The following is a 21,336-nucleotide window of genomic DNA, read 5'->3' as shown; positions in this document are numbered from 1 at the left end:
TAGCAATGTCTTTATCACCTATTGATAGACCTTAGAAGTAATATGGTTAAAGTTGTTCTGTTAACAATTAACTTAAAATATTTTTCCTTCTTTATTTGGGGATAACAAGATGTAGAAAACCCATCTGCTATTACTGGTGCTTCAACTCCAGTATCAACAGAAGATTCTGAAAGTTCAGCACCTGTACGAAGAAGAGACTCGGGCATTGGAGAGGAATCAACTTCAGGTCAAGCAAACAATTCAGATGCTGTTGCTGAAGCAGGACCTCAGAGTGCCAGTTCAGGTCCAGATGCTATCAGTGAAGTATTATGCACACTTTCTTTAGAAGTCAATAAACCTCAGGAAAACAGGAGTGAGGCAGGAAATGAGTTGACTGAGAAGACTGCATCTTCTGTACCATCTGCAAAAAATGTCAACGTAAAGGACATTCTCAGAAGCTTGGTTAGCACCCCAGCAGATGGTGCCACAGTGGATCCTACCCTTCTGCCACCAACCTTCCTTGGAACTCTTGGTGATACTGCTGCTGAGCAGCATGTGCAATTCCGTTCCTTTGACAGGTAATATATTTTCTTTATATTTTGTATAAAGAGCACCATTTTGTATTCTTTGCTTAAATGTATAATATAGGGTACAGAAAAGTTCCGCTGCATAGCAATTTGACACATTCCTGGTTATGTATCTGGTGAACAACTTGCATAATCTCACATTGTAGTAATATAATGAAATTAAGGCCCAGATTTTTAAAGGTATTTAGGTGTTGCTCCACTCAGCATTGGAACGTCTAACTAAGGAGTCTCAGAGCTGGTCTACACTGAAAACATACATTGGCATAGCTGCAGCCCTCGGGGGTGTGAAAAATCCACAGCCTGAGCCACATAGGTAGGCTGTCCTGCCCCCTGGTGAAGATGGGTAGGTCAATGGCAAAATTCTTCCACTGACCTACCTACTGCCTTGGGGGGTGGATTAATTACAGCAATGGGAGAACCCCTCCCATCACTATAGTGAGCATCTATGCTGAAGTGCTACAGTCATTGTAGCTTTTTAAGTGTGGACATAGCCTAAATCTCATTTTCAAAAGTCAATCTAAATACCTTTTAAAAATCTGGGCCTAATTAACTGATAAGTATTTTATTATTTTATTTGTGTGACTATGGCTGTGACATTGCCATTACCTGAGATATGTGTTAAAACTGCAGCAAAATGAGGTATACAGCATGAAGCTCTTGGAGTGTGATCTACAAAGCTTTGGTGTAGTTCTGGACTTTGGAAACCCTGTGCAAACACATAATGAGGGAAGTTGAACAATATAATTGACAGCATATTAAATTACTTCAAAAAGTGTCAGACAGGTGAAAGTCGTCTTCAGGCCCATGAGTTACAACTGCCATTAACAAGGATAGTCAGTTTCTTTCACTAATAGCACTGGTTGAGATTCTTTGGATTCTCCATTATTGCAAAACCAGATACGATTAGGTAGTCTGAATATAAATTGTGTTGGTAGATATTAAAAATGAAAATAAGATGGAATACTTGCTAGATTTGTTGGCTAAAGGTGTAAAACAAAAATCACTTGGAACTAAAATTAAACATTGAATCATCTGAACTTCAAAGAATCAGCTATTAGCAAAAACTGGCGCTGCTTAACTTATTTGATGTTTGTCAGATTATAGAATTCCTAAAACACTCAAAAACATTGGAGGCCTCTTGCGCATGTTCGTCATTGACATAGCAATAATAAATTATCTGAGTGGGGTATGCCTGCAATAATTTAAGAAGTAATGATTTGTATAAACCAACAAGGATGGTAAATTTGATTATTTTCATTATAGACACTGAAAAGTTTTCAAAAATTTGACTTGGCAAATATAATTTTCACACTTTAAATAGAATGTCCTGATAGGTTATTTTAAACTGAATATTTTTAAAGGGGGTTTTCGTACTTCTGTTGGAAAGGGTTAAAGTGTTGCCCAAAAATTGGCTTAGGCCTATTCCTTCTCCCCTTTCTCTTTTTACTCTCGCCTGATTGCTGCCTGCTCACTGCTGTAGAGTCTGCAGAAAGAGCATGGACCACCAACAAAACAATGCTGGAAAGTTCAGTCTATACTCTATACCAGTGTTTCTCAACGACGGGTCCATGGACCAGTGCTGGTAGCTGATATCTCTGACACAGTTCAGGAAGACAGCAAGCCGGTTCCTGGTATCAAAAAAATTGAGAGACACTGCTCTATACTAAAAGAAAATGTGTTCATTAATGGTGGAAATACGATGCTTACTCACCTAATAATTGCTGGCCTGCTTATCTTTTATTCTGTGGGGCAAATCCCCCTCTCAGAGTAACACCCTTACCTTTCATCCACACTTTCACTCCCTTGAAGTGAAAGTACAGCAGTCCCTTGCTTTTCTCTTCAAGATTATTGTTCTCCATACTTTACTGTTCACAGCCTTGTTTGGTCAGTGACTTGTAAAATGGTTTAAAAAAAACACAAATCCTGTGAGACACCAGTCCTCTATGGCTGCAAAGAATTAGGGGATTTAGGACACAGCAAGAACACTGCATGGTATTTGGTTGCCAGTGTGGCTTTTGTTGGAGGAATAGATGGTATTAGGGATGGTGATTCTTGGCTTGGTGTCAGGAGCTGTGGATATAATGGAGGGGAGAAGTGCTGGTGTGAAACGGAGGACTGATTGGTGCTGGATCTCATATGTGCCAATTAACTTAGTGATGTGCTGTTTCAAGAGGCTATAGAACTGACTTAGCTAGCAGTCTCTGGAAGCTGTGCATTTTAGTAGCAAGACGACAGGAGGGCCAAAATTGCTGAGATTTGGGGGAGGTGATAGCAGGGGTAACATAAGAACAGGAGAGGGGAGCAAGTTGCTCCTTTTCCTGCCCTAGTTTCCAGTGAGTCTTAAATGTGTCCAGGATTTTGCTCCCTTTTTCCCCTCAGCTGTTGCCAGGCAACCCACCAGATGTCCCCTCATGACCCCCAGGATCATCATGCGGCACTAGTTGAAGTGCTGTTCTGTTCCATTGATACATATACTGGGTCTTGATGAAGTCTTTCCTTCTCTGAAAACAATACCAAATTGATAGTTATCTTGAGATACATTGTAAAACTCTAATGCTCCAACCTCTTGTTTTTCATTACATTTTTCTGTTATGTTGTCTGGGTGGAAAATTTCTTCTGCTAAATTCCTTGTGGTTATGCTGAACCATTCTTTCTTTAACTTTGGCTTTTTCCCTGCACATGACAGTTCTTGCAGATTCTGGTCTACTTATCCAAATTATAAATTGGCCAAATCAGTTGAATACACCCTTCATCAAGAAAGTGGAGATATCTAATATAGGATAAGAGTGTGTTGAGGAGAGGGTTTTCTTTGACAGTTTTAGCCCACATTTTTAACATTTAACTGAAACAAAGTTCAAAGAAAATTATCTTGCCATGACTATATATTCATTTTTTCTATCTAGCAAATGGGTTTTACAGCATGCTCAGAAGGAAAATTGGTATCAGGTAAGGGAGACTGAATTACATGTAAGAGAGCTCTTGGGGAATAAGCTCTGTTGGTTTCCAGGGGCTGCCTACCTTTACTTATTCCAGTTGTGGCAGTACAGTGTAGGAGAGAAATAGTGTCTGAGATAGGGATGAGCCAGATCCATTATGGGTAAAAATTGCCACTTGGAACTCCTCCTAGCAGCCAATGAGCAAATAAATGCAATTCTTGGGTCACTGGAGTCATGTGCTCAGGGTGAAGTATTTCTGCCCACTAGTTTCATGACTGGAAGAAAGTGCTAACACGATTTAATCTGTCTTTCTTAATTTGAAAACTTTTCAAAGTCTGGACCTTATTTTTGTAGGTTGCCTAGCAGAATCAGCACCTGATTGTAACTGGAGCTCTTGGATGATACCATAATCTGAATATTTAATAATTAGCTCTAAGAAATAAAACTGAACAAAAAAATCTATTTGACAGTAAGTTCAGTTAATGTCAAATTGCTTATATGCTAATACATTATCATACAGCTCAGTGGGCAGAGCTAACAAGTTATTTCCATAAAAAAAAAACAGAATCAACCCAAAATACATTGGTTAAAAACTCTCACAAACTGATAAAAGCGAGGGAATAACCAATTAAAGCAGTGTTTCTCAAACTTTCCTTCTCTTCAGGAAAACAAAACCAACTGTGCCCTGCCATGTGGTGTTAAAGGTTTACACACCTCAATTTACATCTTCTGTGGCTCTTCACATCTGCTTTGGAAAACATTTGCTGTAGGTCTTCGTTATATATTTCCTCTCCTTTCCTACATGCTTTGTGCAGTGACACAGATAACAAAGCAGACATAAAAATAATCATTGTCATTTGAATTAGCACCTATTGTTTGAGGCTCTGTGTAAACTCAGCAGAAGTCTCTGAAGTGGGTACATGGTTCATATTTTGAAGGTTTTACTCACAACCATGACAGCTAGAGGGTATTTTAAATGAAAATGGTAGCTGCTCAATACTCATAATTGCACTTTAAGATGCTCTTAAAACAGGGCATATGTTCCTGTTTTTTTCTAAAAGCAAGTGGCTAACTTGTGTGACATTTCACACAGTGTTAGTTTTTATGCTCTTGAATTTTCTGGATTTTTTTTTCTGTCTGCATTTTAATAGGAGGTGTTTAAACTTGGGCTCTAGCTGATTTTTTTTTACTGGGCAGCCTTATTTTTCATTGTTGACTGATATCTCTTGAAAAAATGGTCCATTGGCACAAAAATTGGTAGAGGGCTGGTGCCGCTGTGTGTGTGTGAGATGTTGGATTTAGGGTCATTTTTAGCTGTTGCCAACAAACCTGATTGGTTATCTGGAAAGGTGCTGGGCACATGTAAGCATGATTGATTGATATATTGGGGATGGAACAGACGCCTACAACCTTCTCAGTTAGGAGCTATGGTCTTGTTAGATTTTATCCAACAGAGATGGGTTTGTGCACAGCTGCTGACAAATAAAATATTTTACATCAGCTGCTGTACTTCTATCCCCTGCAGGTCTGTGCCCTCTATCTTGTACAACTCTGACATCCAATCAAGTATTTAAAAAAAATACACAAACTTTTCTGTGAAGCAGTTAGGGTGGTTACATGCACACACGTCTGAGACAAACCCAAAAAAGCAAGACAATGGAGAGATAACATAAGAAAGGCCGTACCGGGTCAGACCAAAGGTCCATCTAGCCCAGTATCTGTCTACCGACAGTGGCCAATGCCAGGTGCCCCTGAGGGAGTGAACCTAACAGGCAATGATCAAGTGATCTCTCTCCTGCCATCCATCTCCATCCTCTGACGAACAGAGGCTAGGGACACCATTCTTACCCATCCTGGCTAATAGCCATTTATGGACTTAGCCACCATGAATTTATCCAGTCCCCTTTTAAACATTGTTATAGTCCTAGCCTTCACAACCTCCTCAGGTAAGGAGTTCCACAAGTTGACTGTGCGCTGCGTGAAGAAGAACTTCCTTTTATTTGTTTTAAACCTGCTGCCTATTAATTTAATTTGGTGACCCCTAGTTCTTGTATTATGGGAATAAGTAAATAACTTTTCCTTATCCACTTTCTCAACATCACTCATGATTTTCTATACCTCTATCATGTCCCCCTTAGTCTTCTCTTTTCCAAACTGAAGAGTCCTAGCCTCTTTAATCTTTCCTCATATGGGACCCTCTCTAAACCCCTAATCATTTTAGTTGCTCTTTTCTGAACCTTTTCTAGTGCTAGAATATCTTTTTTGAGGTGAGGAGACCACATCTGTACACAGTATTCGAGATGTGGGCGTACCATGGATTTATATAAGGGCAATAATATATTCTCAGTCTTATTCTCTATCCCCTTTTTAATGATTCCTAATATCCTGTTTGCTTTTTTGACCGCCTCTGCACACTGCGTGGACATCTTCAGAGAACTATCCACGATAACTCCAAGATCTTTTTCCTGACTCGTTTTAGCTAAATTAGCCCCCATCATGTTGTATGTATAGTTGGGGTTATTTTTTCCAATGTGCATTACTTTACATTTATCCACATTAAATTTCATTTGCCATTTTGTTGCCCAATCACTTAGTTTTGTGAGATCTTTTTGAAGTTCTTCACAATCTGCTTTGGTCTTAACTATCTTGAGTAGTTTAGTATCATCTGCAAACTTTGCCACCTCACTGTTTATCCCTTTCTCCAGATCATTTATGAATAAATTGAATAGGATTGGTCCTAGGACTGACCCTTGGGGAACACCACTAGTTACCCCTCTCCATTCTGAGAATTTACCATTAATTCCTACCCTTTGTTCCCTGTCCTTTAACCAGTTCTCAATCCATGAAAGGACCTTCCCTTTTATCCCATGACAGCTTAATTTACGTAAGAGCCTTTGGTGAGGGACCTTGTCAAAGGCTTTCTGGAAATCTAAGTACACTATGTCCACCGGATCCCCGTTGTCCACATGTTTGTTGACCCCTTCAAAGAACTCTAATAGATTAGTAAGACACGATTTCCCTTTACAGAAACCATGTTGACAATTGCTCAAGAGTTTGTTTTTCTATGTGTCTGACAATTTTATTCTTTACTATTGTTTCAACTAATTTGCCCGGTACCGACGTTAGACTTACCGGTCTGTAATTGCCGGGATCACCCCTAGAGCCCTTTTTAAATATTGGCGTTACATTAGCTAACTTCCAGTCATTGGGTACCGAAGCCGATTTAAAGGACAGGTTACAAACCTTAGTTAATAGTTCCGCAACTTCACATTTGAGTTCTTTCAGAACTCTTGGGTGAATGCCATCTGGTCCCGGTGACTTGTTAATGTTGAGTTTATCAATTAATTCCAAAACCTCCTCTAGTGATACTTCAATCTGTGACAGTTCCTCAGATTTGTCACCTACAAAAGCCAGCTCAGGTTTGGGAATCTCCCTAACATCCTCAGCCGTGAAGACTGAAGCAAAGAATCCATTTAGTTTCTCCGCAATGACTTGATCATCTTTAAGTGCTCCTTTTGTATTTTCATCGTCAAGGGGCCCCACTGGTTGTTTAGCAGGCTTCCTGCTTCTGATGTACTTAAAAAACATTTTGTTATTACCTTTGGAGTTTTTGGCTAGCCGTTCTTCAAACTCCTCTTTGGCTTTTCTTATTACACTCTTGCACTTAAGTTGGCAGTGTTTGTGCTCCTTTCTATTTGCCTCACTAGGATTTGACTTCCACTTTTTAAAGGAAGTCTTTTTATCTCTCACTGCTTCTTTTACATGGTTGTTAAGCCATGAGATAAGGCACCTAACAAAACATACCCTCCACTCCTCCACCCACAAGCACACACCTTTACATTTCCACAACTACCACACTCTGTAACCTTAACTGCCACTCTTTCCTCAAGGAGATGAGCCTTCTTTAACCATTATTTTGCCCAGACCCCTTCATTAAATGACTTTGACCTAATACAACTCACTACTGCACTAAAACCTACAAGTGTTAGTGTTGGCGGAGGTAGAGTAATAGGGTGTGTGCAGAAGAAAGAAAGGATGGCTGAGTTAAGGTTGTGATGTATGGTCTATGATGTGTAGAGGTTGTGGTGATGGCAAGTTGTGTGCTGTTGAATGGAAGAGCAGAAGGTGTGTACAATTAGTTGCCACAACTTCTTCATTTCCTTGCTTTTGTAGATTTGCGTCAGATGTGTTCTGTGCGTAGTGATGCTGACTGCTTCACAAACACATTTCTGGGGTATTTATTTCCTATTCTTTCCTTTTTTATGCTTAATTGAGGGGGGTGCAGGTGTGAGGAAGAGGTCAGGAGCCAGTGGAGGGTTGAAATGTAGCTGCTGATATAGCATATTTTATCCATCAGCAGCGGCACATAAGCCCTTGTGTCAGCATCTGTGTACTGCTAGGTTGTGTAACTTTTCATTTCCTTACTTTTGTGATGTCAGGTAGACAAAAGTGCATAATGTATAAGTGAAAGCTTTACCCATGTCAATCTAGTAGTGACGTGCACAATCTCACATCTAGGGTAAATCTGTTCATTTGTAATGTGACACATAGGTAACTTGCTCATAAATCAAGAGTGTTAAAATTGATTTTTAACATAGTAAATAATACTAGATAAAGTATGTAATTTCTACATTAAAAATGTGGAAAGAGGAAAATCGGCAGTTTCGCGAACACTTGAGGATAACTTTATTTAGTGCAAAACTTTTAAAATAAGTTTTGGCTCTGAAATGATATCCACCTCTACTGGGATTTTTCTGGTTGGGGTGGGTGGAATAGGTTATGACCTTTTTACAGGAAGCTGTAGCAGAGTTGGAAGGAATAGCTTTTATCTCTGAGGGATCACCAAAATACTAACAGTACAGTGGGAAACTTTGGAAGGGCAGATTTCAGGATGCTCTATGCAACTTACTGGGTCTGGTTTGCATTTAATGTATTGTCTGGTGGCAAACACAAAGCTTGGTAAGTTAACTTTTTTTTTTGAGACACCTTGTTAAAAGTTGTTCCCATGTAGCAGTTTACCAGCAGAGTATCTCTGGGAATTTCAAAGCATCTCTCTGATCCTGCATTTATCTCAGGAATGCTGTGTCAGAAATCAAAACTCTCCTCATATCTTAAGGATTATCAACTTCCCAGCCATAGCTGGAGAGTATACAGTAACAGCTATGTGAGTGAAACCTTGCTGAAAGGCTGCCAGGTTGAAGGCTTTTGCAAACAACAAGGTGTGTGTGTTCATTCCCATGCCAAAAATCTTCCTCTTATCTTATGTGAAGATCCAATATGGTGATTAGTGGGTGCCAGGGGTTTATCTTGATAAAGTTCAAGGCCTGGGCTGACTTTTTCACTAGATCCACAAAGACAGTGAATTAACACAGTCCAATTGCAATATGTCCTGAGACTGTGTTTTTTGTAGACAAGAAAATGTTACTAGTGTCTCAAGAAAAGACCACTGATGGAAAAATAAAAGCAACACTTCTTTTCAGAGTAAAAAAACCCAAAACTGAATTCTCTCTCGGCTAGTCTAATAACCAATTAACCTATTACTTGCCACTTTTACTATGTGACCCTCTCCTGACTCCTGCTACTTTTTGTGGACAAATTCAGTGATCACGGAGTTTGGGGAAGCAAACATTGAGGGTATAAGAGAAACAGATGCGTAAATCCTGGGTCTACAGTGTGGCACTTAAATCTGAGGCTAAGCTTTAACTCGCAAAACAGATATTTTTATAAGCTTGTTTACTTCTTGGAATGTCGCACATGTAAGCTGCTTAGTTTGGGTCAGTCTATTTGTGCATTTCCCACTGTCATGTGTGCCCTTTTTCAGTGGCTGTATTTTAGATAATGAGTTTCATGGATTTAACATAATTTATGTACAGAATAAACACATGTAAATATTTCCTGGTAAGATTTGAAAAGGTTGGAAAAGGTTTAGCTGTAAGACTACATCTGCTAGTTGGAAGTATGGACAAAAGATGATCATAGGAGAGCTCTACCAACAAAGGCCGGGAGTAGCTCCCTAGTTAGGAGCTCATCCCTCTTGCCACTCAACTCCTGGCCTAAGAGTGTGGGTAGGTTTTTCTACCAGTGTGCTGGCAGTGGCTCCTGTGTGGGGTCTCCATCTTTTGTATCATCCCCAGCTAGCTCTGTCAAACATACGTGAAACTCCACTCCATTTAGCATCTGTTCATGTGAAGGAAACTTTTGTCTTTTCTCCCTCCACCAGAGTCTTCTGGATGCTGTGAAAATGCTCAGATCTATGGTGATGAGTGCAGGCTGGCTGGAGGATGGGATTGCACTGTTTCTCTCCTTCAGCCTCCAATATTCAGGATAATTTTTTCTTGGGAATAACTCCAGTATTTGCCTCTGACCATAGCTTTCCTGAGTAGCAGCATGAAATTGACGTGGCTTTGTTTTTTTTTTATTGCAACGTACAGGATTTCTTATAGAGCGGGACGATGTGATGTAATTATTTACAAACTGACAACTTAAATTCTGCCGTAGAAAAAAATTGATGGGTCATGGCAGGTTCTCTCTCAGCCCCTACTCTTTCCCTCCCACTTCTTCCCGACTGCAGACTGTAGTGTTTTGCCCATGTGATCCCTGATGGGGCTGTGAGGAGCTCTAATTTTTTACCTTTCTCCTAGGGTGTGCAGAGTGGGAGGGAAAGGTAACTTTACTGATAACAGAGCCAGTAAGGTGACAATGTGGGTATGTCTACACTGCAGTAAAACACCTGCCTATGTCAGCTGACTTAGGCTTGTGAGGCTCAGGCTGTGGGGCTCTAAAATTGCAGTGTAGACATTTATGCTTGGGCTGGAGCCTGGGGTCTGGGACCTCGGGACCTTCTGTTTCTTTAGGAGAACAAACAAGCTGCTTCATTGGTATTCCTATCCAATGTGAAAAGTGAGACACTAGAAATCAAATCCTAGTAAATTTCCACGTGCCAGTGGGAGTTAAAATTAATGTATTGATTTCTAAATTGTTAAGAAGCCATCAGGTAGGCTTGATTCATATTTTTTACTTTGAGTCAAGCCCAAGCAACCTGTGCAACTTGCAATACATTTTTTAAATTAAATGTAAGCTTATCATTTTACTAATAAATAAGCAGAGGAAAAGGTACTTAGAATTTGTTTTTATATTTATAGATATTTTGCATCTTATCAAAAGAAACAAAAATAAGCATTCTAAAAATTGAGAATAGATGACTGTTTAAAGAATTTGGCTGGATTATTATTCTGTAAGCCTTTTGTCTCTGATAGAAGCCACTGCTCAATTTGGTGATCTGTGCTCATTCAGCAGTGAATAATTGTCTGCAACACGAAGCCTTCCTACACTTCAGCATAATTGGGACTAATAACACACTGACCTTCTGGGTAAGATGTATTTATGGCGGCTGGTCTACACAGTATCTGACCTACGTTTATCAATTCTTGTGCTATAAATTCTTGCTTTAAACATTAAAGATTTGGTTTTAAATTAAAGAAGAAAAACACCTGAAGTAGTCGTGTTAATGAGACAATCTACCAAAGACCTTTTAATGTTTACAGATGTGTTGAGGCAGAGCTTTGCTCAGAAAATGTGAGAGAATATTTTGTTTATGGTATTTTTCTAATTTATATTAACTTTCCCATATCTGAAACGGTTAGTATTATAATTTGCAAAAGTTAGGTGATGAAGAAATATAGAATTAAATGAGGTGGCTGAATGATTTAGATATTAAAGGAATAAAATGAATTGATGGGTAATCTTGCATGTGATCAAGGTACTCAAGATGATGGTCATCTTTGAACCTAGGACATGAATTTGGTATGTGAAAATAACCCAACATTCCTTATAAACATGGTAAAATGTAAAATAGGAACTATGGAGGCTTATAAATATATTATTTCTGTAGATCCAAGAGTTTCTCACTTTTAAAAACATAATTCGCCAATCAATTAATTTACTAAAGGAAAGGAAAACATCTTGTTTGTGTGGTAACGTGCTTAAAGACAAAGCAAGTGCTCAACTTTTTAGTGGGCTAGAAGGTGTTTTTGAATATTTGGATATTTAAGATTATTTTGTTTAACATCAGATTAATATGATGCATATTCCATAGTTTCTACATAATTTCTATTTTATATAGACATTTATCTTAAAATAATGGGTTTTCTAGTGGCTCATGAATTGGTCTGTCAGTTGGCAGTTCTTTAACTCCGAACATTTTAGCTGTGAAATAACCCTTTTTTTGAGACCAACACCAGAACCATTTGCGTTAGTTATGGAGCTGTTAAACAAGTAACATAACTTTCAAATAAAGAAATATGTTACATTTCTACTTAGCTACTGAGGGTGAGAAAATCAGTATCACTTTCTAAGGAACTGTATTAGAATTTATCACAGTATCATAAAGTTTAAACAGAGGACTTTAAGGTACTGGATCTATGATTCAAATGTACTCTTGTGCATCCCAGCTAATAGAAAGCAAACAAATCTACTTATAATAAACATGCCTTGGTAACATGCCTTCAAGAGGCCCTTGAGTTGAACCTCTACAAAATAAATCCTTTGGCTATAATCTTATTTGATTACTTTCTTTAAACTGTGCATAAAAAATAAGGGAGTGATGCAGAGTATAAATGGATTACATAAAAAATACATTAAATACCAGATTAAAATAAATGGATAATATGACAAACTTTAGTTGCAAAAGGAAGATGTTAAGGCACTTAGAGATTACAGTGTATTCTTTTTGAGTTCTCATCTAAACTCCAGATTCTGGAGACCATGGCAATAACTGAGAAGAGAGCAAGTTCAAAGATTTACTACATAAAACTTTTGGGTCCATCCCAGATCATCTCGGGGGGGGGGGGCAAAAGACAGATCTGTCTTCAAGACTAAGCTTGATAAGTTTATGGAGGGGATGGTATAATGGGATAGCCTAATTTTGGCAATTAATTTGTCATTGACTACTAGTGGTAAATATGTCCAATGGCTTGTGATGGGATGTTAGATGGGGTGGGGTCAGAGTTACTACAGAGAATTCTTTCCTGGGTGTCTGGCTGGTGAGTTTTGCCCACATGCTCAGGGTTTAGCTGATCGCCATATTTGGGGTAGGGAGGGAATTTTCCTCCAGAGCAGATTGGCAGAAGCCCTGGGTTTTTTTCGCCTTCCTCTGCAGCGTGGAGCACAGGTCACTTGCTGGAAGATTCTCTGCACATTGAATTCTTTAAACCATGATTTGAAGACTTCAGTGGCTCAGACACAGGTTTGATACAGGAGTAGGTGGGTGAGATTCTGTGGCCTGCATTGTGCAGGAGGTCAGACTAGATGATCCTAATGGTCCCTTCTGACCTTAAAGTCTATGAGTAATGACTGGCTGATATTTTCTCTAGGTGCCAGTTTAGCATTGTAAACTCCACTCACTCCTTTATGTGCTGGATACAGTTTACACTTAAATTACAGCAGGTCAGGGAAAATGTTTTCCCCTCTCAAGATGCACTACAGTCTTCCCTCTTGCTGAGCTACTGTGGTGCATTGTGGAAGTCCCTGATTGCGGTGCATCATGGTAGATATAATCTTGCTGGAGAACCGGATTTATAGAGGAGAATGGGGACACTCAAAATACAACTTCCATGAGACACCAACATGTTTCTAAATTGAATTGTTTTGCTTTAACTGAAACATTTTCCTGTTTCAGATATTTGGGGTTTATTTTGACAAAAATTCAAAAATTTCTGTGGAAAGCAGATAGTTCTTGTGAAAAACAATTTATTGAAATAACTTTTATGGAAAATTTTTGACCAGCCCTAACTGAGAGGCGGTTTTTCTAACATCCTCCAGGGTGGGTATATATAAATCCTCTTACTGAACTGCAACATAGGCTCTTCTGTGTACTCAACTTTGGGATGTTTAATGACTCTGCTTCTTACCACTTGAATTCAAGTAGATCACTTATGGTGCTGAGCCATTATCCCATGCTTAGTTAAAGCTTAATTTTCTTTTCTGTTTTCAGTTGCAAGTTTCCATTCTAATAAGGAATAATGAGATTGTAATTAAAAAAAGCCTGTGAATATACCTAATGGTAATTCTTTGAGTGTGTGTTATAGTCACGTTTGTGGTGCAGTTACTCATTGTTTCCTTTGCTGTCTGCTGAGCTCTGAGAATGTGTAAGAGAATATTAGGGATGATGTGTGTATATCCCACTATCTTCATATATCTAGTGAATATGAATAACAACTGTTATAGTTGTCCTAATACTCTCTACAGATGATTTTAGAGGCCAGAGGGCCCATTTTGATCGTCTGCTTTGAACTGCTGCATATTACAACGCAGGAAAAAAAGGGATCCCAGATTGCTTTAGCTGTAGGTGCACCTCTCCTCAAATGGCAATGCGAGCTCTAGAAACTTGGTATAACTAATTCCTTGATAAGTTCAGCTACACTTAGCACAGTAGTAGCAGTGTTAGTATCAGGGTATGAAGAACAACTATGGTGTAACATTGTGTTAGACACAACACAGAAAATGACACCTCGTATTTCTGATTGGTCATGCCTAGTTTTGTCCCAGTGCTTACTGCCAGTTCTAGGTTGGGAGAATTGAGGTTGTAGGGTGTGGTTTTGGAGAAATCTTCAAATTTCTCCCCTTGGTTTTCAGAGGATTAAGTATAGGTGGATTTGATGGAAGGGTATTTATTACTGTTGGTCAACCTTAACTTGGCATGATCATAGTTTTGTGCAGTGAATAGTGTCCAATTCTGGTGCTGTGACTCATCTCAGCCCTAGGGTTGCCAACTTTCTAATTGCTGACAACTGACCCGCACTGCCCTGCCCCTACCCCGCCTCTTCCCTGAAGCTCTGCCCCCCATTCACTCCTCTTCCACCCTCCCCATACTGGTCACTGCCCTCCCTCATCCTCGTAGCTGGATCTTCTCCACCTCCCTGCCCCACCTGCTGGGCTTCCTCTGCTCTGGAGTTGTAGCCTGAGATGGAGCCTGTCTGCCTGCCCAAGAGATGCAGGTAGGAGGCAGCCCTTCCCTCCCTGCCCACAGTAACTAGACTTTTGATGTCTGGTGAGTACATTTGACCGAACCAGTCAGGTCCCTTTTTCGACTGGACTTTATGGTCGAAAACTGGGCACCTGGCAACCCTAATGAGCACATTTCTTATAGACAATTACAGAAGGTTTATGAAGTCTTCCAAAATTCTTCTATCTCAAAACTTAGTGCATATGTTCTTAAGCTAGAGAAGGAAATCCTAGAATCTAAAATTAAAAGATTCTGATCAACCATTTATGAGTAATACTTTCAGAGAATCCAGGCTTTCCCTACCCTACAGATTTAGAAGCCACAGTTGCTTCATAATTGCTAGGGGCATATCAGTGTAGTTTTCATAGCCCTCTTAAAGGTTACTCCTGGGGGGGGGATTCTCTGCCACTGTGCAATGCAGAATTGTGCAGAAATTAATCTTGTGTACACAGAATTTTCTTTTCCCCACAGAAAAGGGCTGCGGAGATGTTGGCTGTTACTAGGGGCTGCTGGACCTGGCAGAGTCCAGCTTGCAAATAGAAGACAAGGCCGGGGGGAGAGGAAGGGAGCTTAGAGGGTTCCTGGCAGCTACAGTTCCCCACACACCCTGAAGGAAGAAAGTGGTGGCACGCGGGAAACTCAGTGGAAACCTGGGACCCAGTATCAGGCTGTTTATCGCTCTGGATCCCTGGTCTCAGTGGGAGGGGGATAGGGGATATGAGTGTCTGGGCTGGGGGGGATGTGGCTGGGATCTGGGGGGGTAGAGTGTGAGAATGTCTGGGCCGGGGGGGAGATGGGTGCCTGCAGCTGGGCTCTGAAGGGTAGCAGGTGTGAGTGTCTGGGCTAGGGGAGTATGGCTGGGCTCTGGTGGGGAAGGGGTGTGGGTATCTTGCCCCCTTGGTGGGCTCAGGCGGGGAAAGGGGATAGAGAAACAGGAACTGGGTTGTCAAGGGGGTTTCTTTAACTTGACTCCTGTGGGAATTTTTGTGTCTCTGTATTATTAGAGACATACTTGCTGATAGGTATTTTGAAATAAGTTACCAAAATAATTGAAACTGCTGTGATTATATAGTGTTATTTTGACAAATAAAATTTGCAGAATTTTGTGGAATTTTAAAATATTGTGCACAGAATTTTTTATTTTTTGGCACAGAATTCCCCCAGGAGTAAAAGATGGAGGGCCTCTTGTTTTGATGATTCCTAAGAACTGACTGATATAGAAAAATCCTAAAAACATATGACACTATAAATGAAAAAAGAAAATGTAGCACATGTTTAAGTTAATTTTGGTACTTTCCAGTATTAAAATAATTGCATTGATGTAGGAGAGAGCTATTCAACAAGCTATTATGCATACACAATAACTACCTTGTCAAAAGTTTTAGTGGCTCCAGAATTTTATCACCAAACTATTTCCTTGCATTTATATTAGGATCCATTCCAGTTTTCTTGTAATGCATTTTGTGTGTGTTGGTAGGAGCATGATAAAATGCTACTGTAACTCTTTTGGGGGTAAGGAAACAAATGTCTCCATGTTTTACATTAAGGTCTGATACAGACTATGTGAATACATCTGCATTCATGAAATATAGATCTCTAGACCCTAGTTAAATATTTTTATTGAGTATTTTGACAATAAAACAATTTAAATCCAGCAAGGAAATACACATCAAATTTATTAGTGTGGGTCAGATGCTGGAAGCCCATCCTAATGTTAGTAGTATGCCCATGTTACTAAAACCCAGTAAATATATATTGCTCTCTTACCGCCTTCCTGTTTTTTGAACTTGTCCTATAGAAGAGCAATAATAGCATCTTGGTATTGCATGTCTAAAGGGATATTGTCGGTTTTATGCTCTGTAATGTAAGGCATGAGGAAATGCAAGGCTTCATATATTAATGACAATGTATGTGTAATTTAGCAGACAGTGTATATATTTATATAAACTATTTTTCTAATACAATGTACATGTTTGGTGGAAACTGATAGGTACATGTGATAGAAATTCATGGCTCAAGCACATTGTCTTGGCTTGGGGCTCAGGTGGTTGTTACGTCTGTTTTTTAGTGTATAGTTAACATTAGCAGTCAACCTTATAATGATGTGACACGCACTATCCCCAAGTATGGTGGCTGCCTACTCCTAGCAATAGGAAGGTTGATTTAATCGGTAACACAGACTAGTTTATATGACATACATTGGCGTGAAGGAGAAAGACAACTGTGATCCATTTTCCCCTTCTAATCAAAATTATTTTTAAAGTATTTAACAAAAACTTCTTGTTTCCATGCCTGAATTTGGTTCAAGTTTCTAAGTAACTTTATTTAGAAACTGAATTCTTTAAAGTTATTAAGGGAATAATTTCAGTGTGTAGTTACAGTACTGTCAACAGAAGATGTGATTAAATAAATTGAATGTTGAAGACTTTCAACTTACAGTTAACACCAGGTAATTAAAAGTAAGCGCTGCTGTGGGAGTGCATTATATATCAGCTGCACTCTTTACCTCATTAGTTGGGTTTTTGCATGTCTATGGAGCTAACTTGCAATTAAAAATGCCTTAAACGTATGCTTAACAAGGTCTTTTAGGTATTTGGAATAAAGTATTACAATTTAATTGAAAGTGGTGTATCATAAATAGATTTCTTGGTAACATACAAGATAAATCTCCATGCCTAACTTGAGATTTTACATGTTTTCTTCTCTTTTTATGTTTATTGTTGAATGTAATGCCTGAAATTTAGCTTATGTAAAGACTGGTGACACTGTCTTCAGGTCTAGGAATCTTCTGATTTGTTTTAATAAGTATATCTTTAAGTTCAGCTATCTCCATAGATTTATTTCCATATAAGATGAATTTGAAATGTAATGAAGACATTAATGTATGTACTATACATTAGCATTTCAGGATGGGTTTAGTTATTTTTATACTGTAGATTTCTCCATTGAGAAGTCGTCCAGTATTGTAAAACAGAATTAAAGGACCCTATCACATTTAGACAGTTTTCAAGGTGTATATTGTCAGATCTCAGTATCTTTCATTCTGAGTACTGTATATTGACATCCTAGCCCCTTTCTATAGTAGCACCTTTCTGTGTTCAGCTATGTTAGATCATTAAAGCATGGTGTTGCTCTTAAAGCAGAACTCAATATGAGTAATACCAAAAGCAAAAACTATTTTTTTCTGGAAGTGGGATAGATCCCAAAGTAACCCACCCTAGTAGTTGTATATCCATACAGTTTTAGCTGACCATGTTTCTGGGAGATTGAAATGAATGTTAAAGCCTTGCTATAAACAATTGGTAGGAGGAGAGGGAGAAAATGGATAAAGTGTCAGTGCATATCTTTAGATAGGCTGGCAAAAGAGGTGACCAAAGAGAATGTGGAAGGAAGTATTGAACTTGCTAGCTAACATGGTTTGCAGAAAACAGAATTCTATATGTATTGTATTTCTTTCCTTTCAAAAAAGGACCACTGTATGTAAACTCTTTAAAATAAATAAATATATATATAATATATATTTACTAACTTTATTTATTTCTCCATGTAGGAGTGTTGTTGTAGCTCCAAAGAAATCAACATTTTCCCCTTCTACAGCTACCATGAGTGTACCCACAAATGCTGTCAGCGTGGTTTCTTCATTAGATTCAACGCAGGCCCCAGATCTGACAGGAGAATCTCCTGGTGAGTAAGGGTGAATGGAAGACAGCTTAATAGAAAAGAAAGAAAAATATAATAAAGTGGAATCATCTGTAATGAGATTCCCTATCAAGGGGGAGACACTTTCAAAATTTTAACCATCAAAACATTGCAGAATATTAACAATTATTTATTTTTATTTTCTGTTGGAAAACTTATTTGAATCTATATTAGAAAGAAGCTTTTTTTTTGTAGTTGCTTTTTTCCCCTAACTGGGTGTATTAGGTAATATAGAACTTTTTATACCAGAGCAGATGGAGGAAACTCTGAGGCCCTGGATCCTGCAAGCTGTTCTGCATATGTCTGCTGATGCACACATGCGACAGCTTGCAGTGTTGGGAGCATGTGCTTGATAACCTATCTCTAACTATGGCCAGTACCAGATACTTCAGAAAAAGATAAAATACCTGTACATTAAATCTGGCCAATCATGCAGTGGTGTTGCTTGGGTTTGTGACCATGAGAATTCCTTTCTGACCCTCACCAGTGATCAGCTTACACCTTAAAGCACAAGGTTTGACTACTCATATGATTCTTAGCTTGCATGCCATAGCTGGAAATGCTTATAAAGCTAAGCTCCTTTTAAACAAAAGAATCTTGCTGAAGTATTTTTATTGACCACCAGTGATGTTGATTTGCATAAGCTTACTATGTATAGTAATTGCTTTTGTTCTAAGTTTTCTGCCGTTATTTTCGTTCTGTTCGTTTTTGTCTCATTATAGGGCAGAGCAAATATAAGAATTTGGTTGCTTTTAACAATACTTCCCATAATTCCAAAAAAGATGAGAATATTTTTAATAAGCAGAAGTAATACAATAGGAAGTAATTTTAATTAGCATAGGGATATGTTGCACTTTTTCTACTAATAGGTAATGTTTTTTCTTGAGGGTACTTTTTATTTTTAAAAGCCTTCCTCCACTTAAGTATGATCTTGAAACTTGAATATTGCACTGTAGAATATTTATGCTAACAGAAAGTAGGTCTGAATATGTTCCCTACAAAGGCAACAAAGTTTTATCCTGATACGTTTGCAGTCATGAAATCTGAGTAATTGCTGTGGTACTCTTCACTGAGGACAGACTTAGTATAGGTTGTTCTTAAACACACAGTCAGTCATGTGGTACTTTGAGTCCCAAGGCTCTCCTTTTCTTTCTGTACAACAGGTCTAACGCTCTGATATAATGCATAAGGCCTGCTCTTTTTGGTCAGCCGTTTTGTAGTCCCAAGGCTGTGTGTGTGTTTTTTTTTTTTTTTATAATTGGAGATATACCAATCTCCTAGAACTGGAAGGGACCTTGAAAGGTCATCGAGTCCAGCCCCCTGCCTTCACTTGCAGGACCAAGTACTGATTTTGCCCCAGATCCCTAGGTGGCCCCCTCAAGGATTGAACTCATAACCCTGGGTTTAGCAGGCCCATGCTCAAACCACTGAGCTATCTCTCCCCCCATAAACATAAGGACATGCCCAAAGAGAAGAAATGCCTCTTGATAAATTCATTTGGTTATTTACCCACTACTTAATTTGTCATTATTTATGAGCTATTGCCATCTTTTTCTCTCTCATAGAGCTAGAAGGGACCTTGAAAGGTCATCAAGTCCAGCCCCCAACCTTCACTAGCAGGACCAAGTACTGATTTTCCCCTAGATCCATAAGTGGCTCCCTCAAGGATTGAACTCACAACCCTGGGTTTAACAGGCTAATGCTCAAACCACTGAGCTATCCCTCTGTTCTCACAAGTATCTATCCCCAGCAAAACCACCAAATTTAATGCTAAAGCTTTGAATAGAATTGAAGCTCTATGTCAAGGAAGATTCCATCTGTGTCTGTTAACCTGGCATTTCTTTGTACTAGTTGTTGCTAATGATGTATCAGAAACAGAAGACTTAGAAAGAAGTACAGTCCCCTTCCCAAGTGCCCTAGAGGGCACATTTATTGTCATCTTTGTTCTCTCCAGCTCTCTGCAAAAGTACTTGTGGGAGTCATGCAGATTTAATTGCAACCATGCTACATGAAAGGAAACACTTTTGTGATCCAATACTTTCTTACTGCTTGATACAGAAAGGAAAATTGAGCTCATCACTCAAATTTGCACGAGATAGTAGTCTGCTAGTCTAGGAGGCAGGTCTAGACTAAGAAAATAAACTGTGTTTTAAAAGCATGTCACAGTTCAAGAGGGAGCCTAGAGTTGACCAGGAGCAAGTAGCAAATTTTTGAAGGCTTTACACTCTGTATATAATAAAAGCACATTAGTTAAAATCTGTTAGCCAACATGGTAAATCACGCCCTATTTTCCTCAGTTTGATAGGGCCTAGATTATTGAGAAACTGCTGAAATGATTTAAATCACTTTGACTAGAAGCACATCAATGGAATTTAACTTGCAGGCTCTCTAAATGGTATATACTTTTTTTTGTGTAGAAATGATTTTGGAATACATTAAATGCTGCTGTACTGTAAAATGTATAAGAAATCCAGACAATGAACAATAATGATGTAACCTTGTACCAGTATAACCTGCAGAACGTCTGGAAGTGTTGGCAAAAACTGAGACTTCTAATCTAAATCGATATGCATAAAAAGAAACAAAGTAGGATTAAAAATCCAGACTTGTTTGGACTGGCAATCTAATTCATTAAAAGGAAAAACTTAAGGGATACATGAAATCATGCCTAAAACTGATTAAAACATGACTATTGATTGGAAATTATTTTTAATAAAAATAAAGATTAAATGGGAACACTAGTTCCCACTGACAGAAAATATTTAAAGTCTAAGTAATTTGTGTTGATTATGTAAATTGCTTGCACTTCAGCTTTAAGCAATACTTCAGTATTCAGTTTTAAATACTCTTGTATGAGGGCTTTAAGCTTGTGGTATATGAGGAAAAAAAGTGGCCAAAAATGAGTAATAGTTATATCTACTATTATTAAAAAAAAAAAAAAAGACTGAAAAAAAATTGTGATATAACCTCAGAAGACAAACATCAATTTGCTTATCTCTACATAATTTTTTAGGCCTCATTTAGCATAGAAGAGAGTTAGTAGCTGAGAAGGGTTTGGCCTTGCATAAATTTCAGACTGTTTACCTGACTATTAAGAAAACAGCACATTAAATCCATTTAAAAAAAAACCCAA

At 38.6% G+C, this 21,336-nt stretch overlaps 1 protein-coding gene across 1 annotated transcript in view; it reads left to right on the top strand.

The window, feature by feature from the left end:
• The window catches only part of LRBA (LPS responsive beige-like anchor protein), a 574,974-nt gene that overhangs the window by 129,094 nt on the left and 424,544 nt on the right, over window positions 1-21,336 (top strand). Inside the window, exons 30-31 of the mRNA XM_045018763.1 lie at window positions 110-557; window positions 18,055-18,188. Coding sequence (XP_044874698.1) covers window positions 110-557; window positions 18,055-18,188 — 582 coding nt within the window. The remainder of the gene's footprint in view (window positions 1-109; window positions 558-18,054; window positions 18,189-21,336) is intronic.

The sequence above is a fragment of the Mauremys mutica genome, chromosome 5 (genome assembly GCF_020497125.1).
Source record: "Mauremys mutica isolate MM-2020 ecotype Southern chromosome 5, ASM2049712v1, whole genome shotgun sequence".
NCBI lineage: Eukaryota > Metazoa > Chordata > Testudines > Geoemydidae > Mauremys > Mauremys mutica.
Note: the sequence above shows the minus strand (reverse complement) of the source record. Positions and strands in the feature narration are given on the sequence as shown.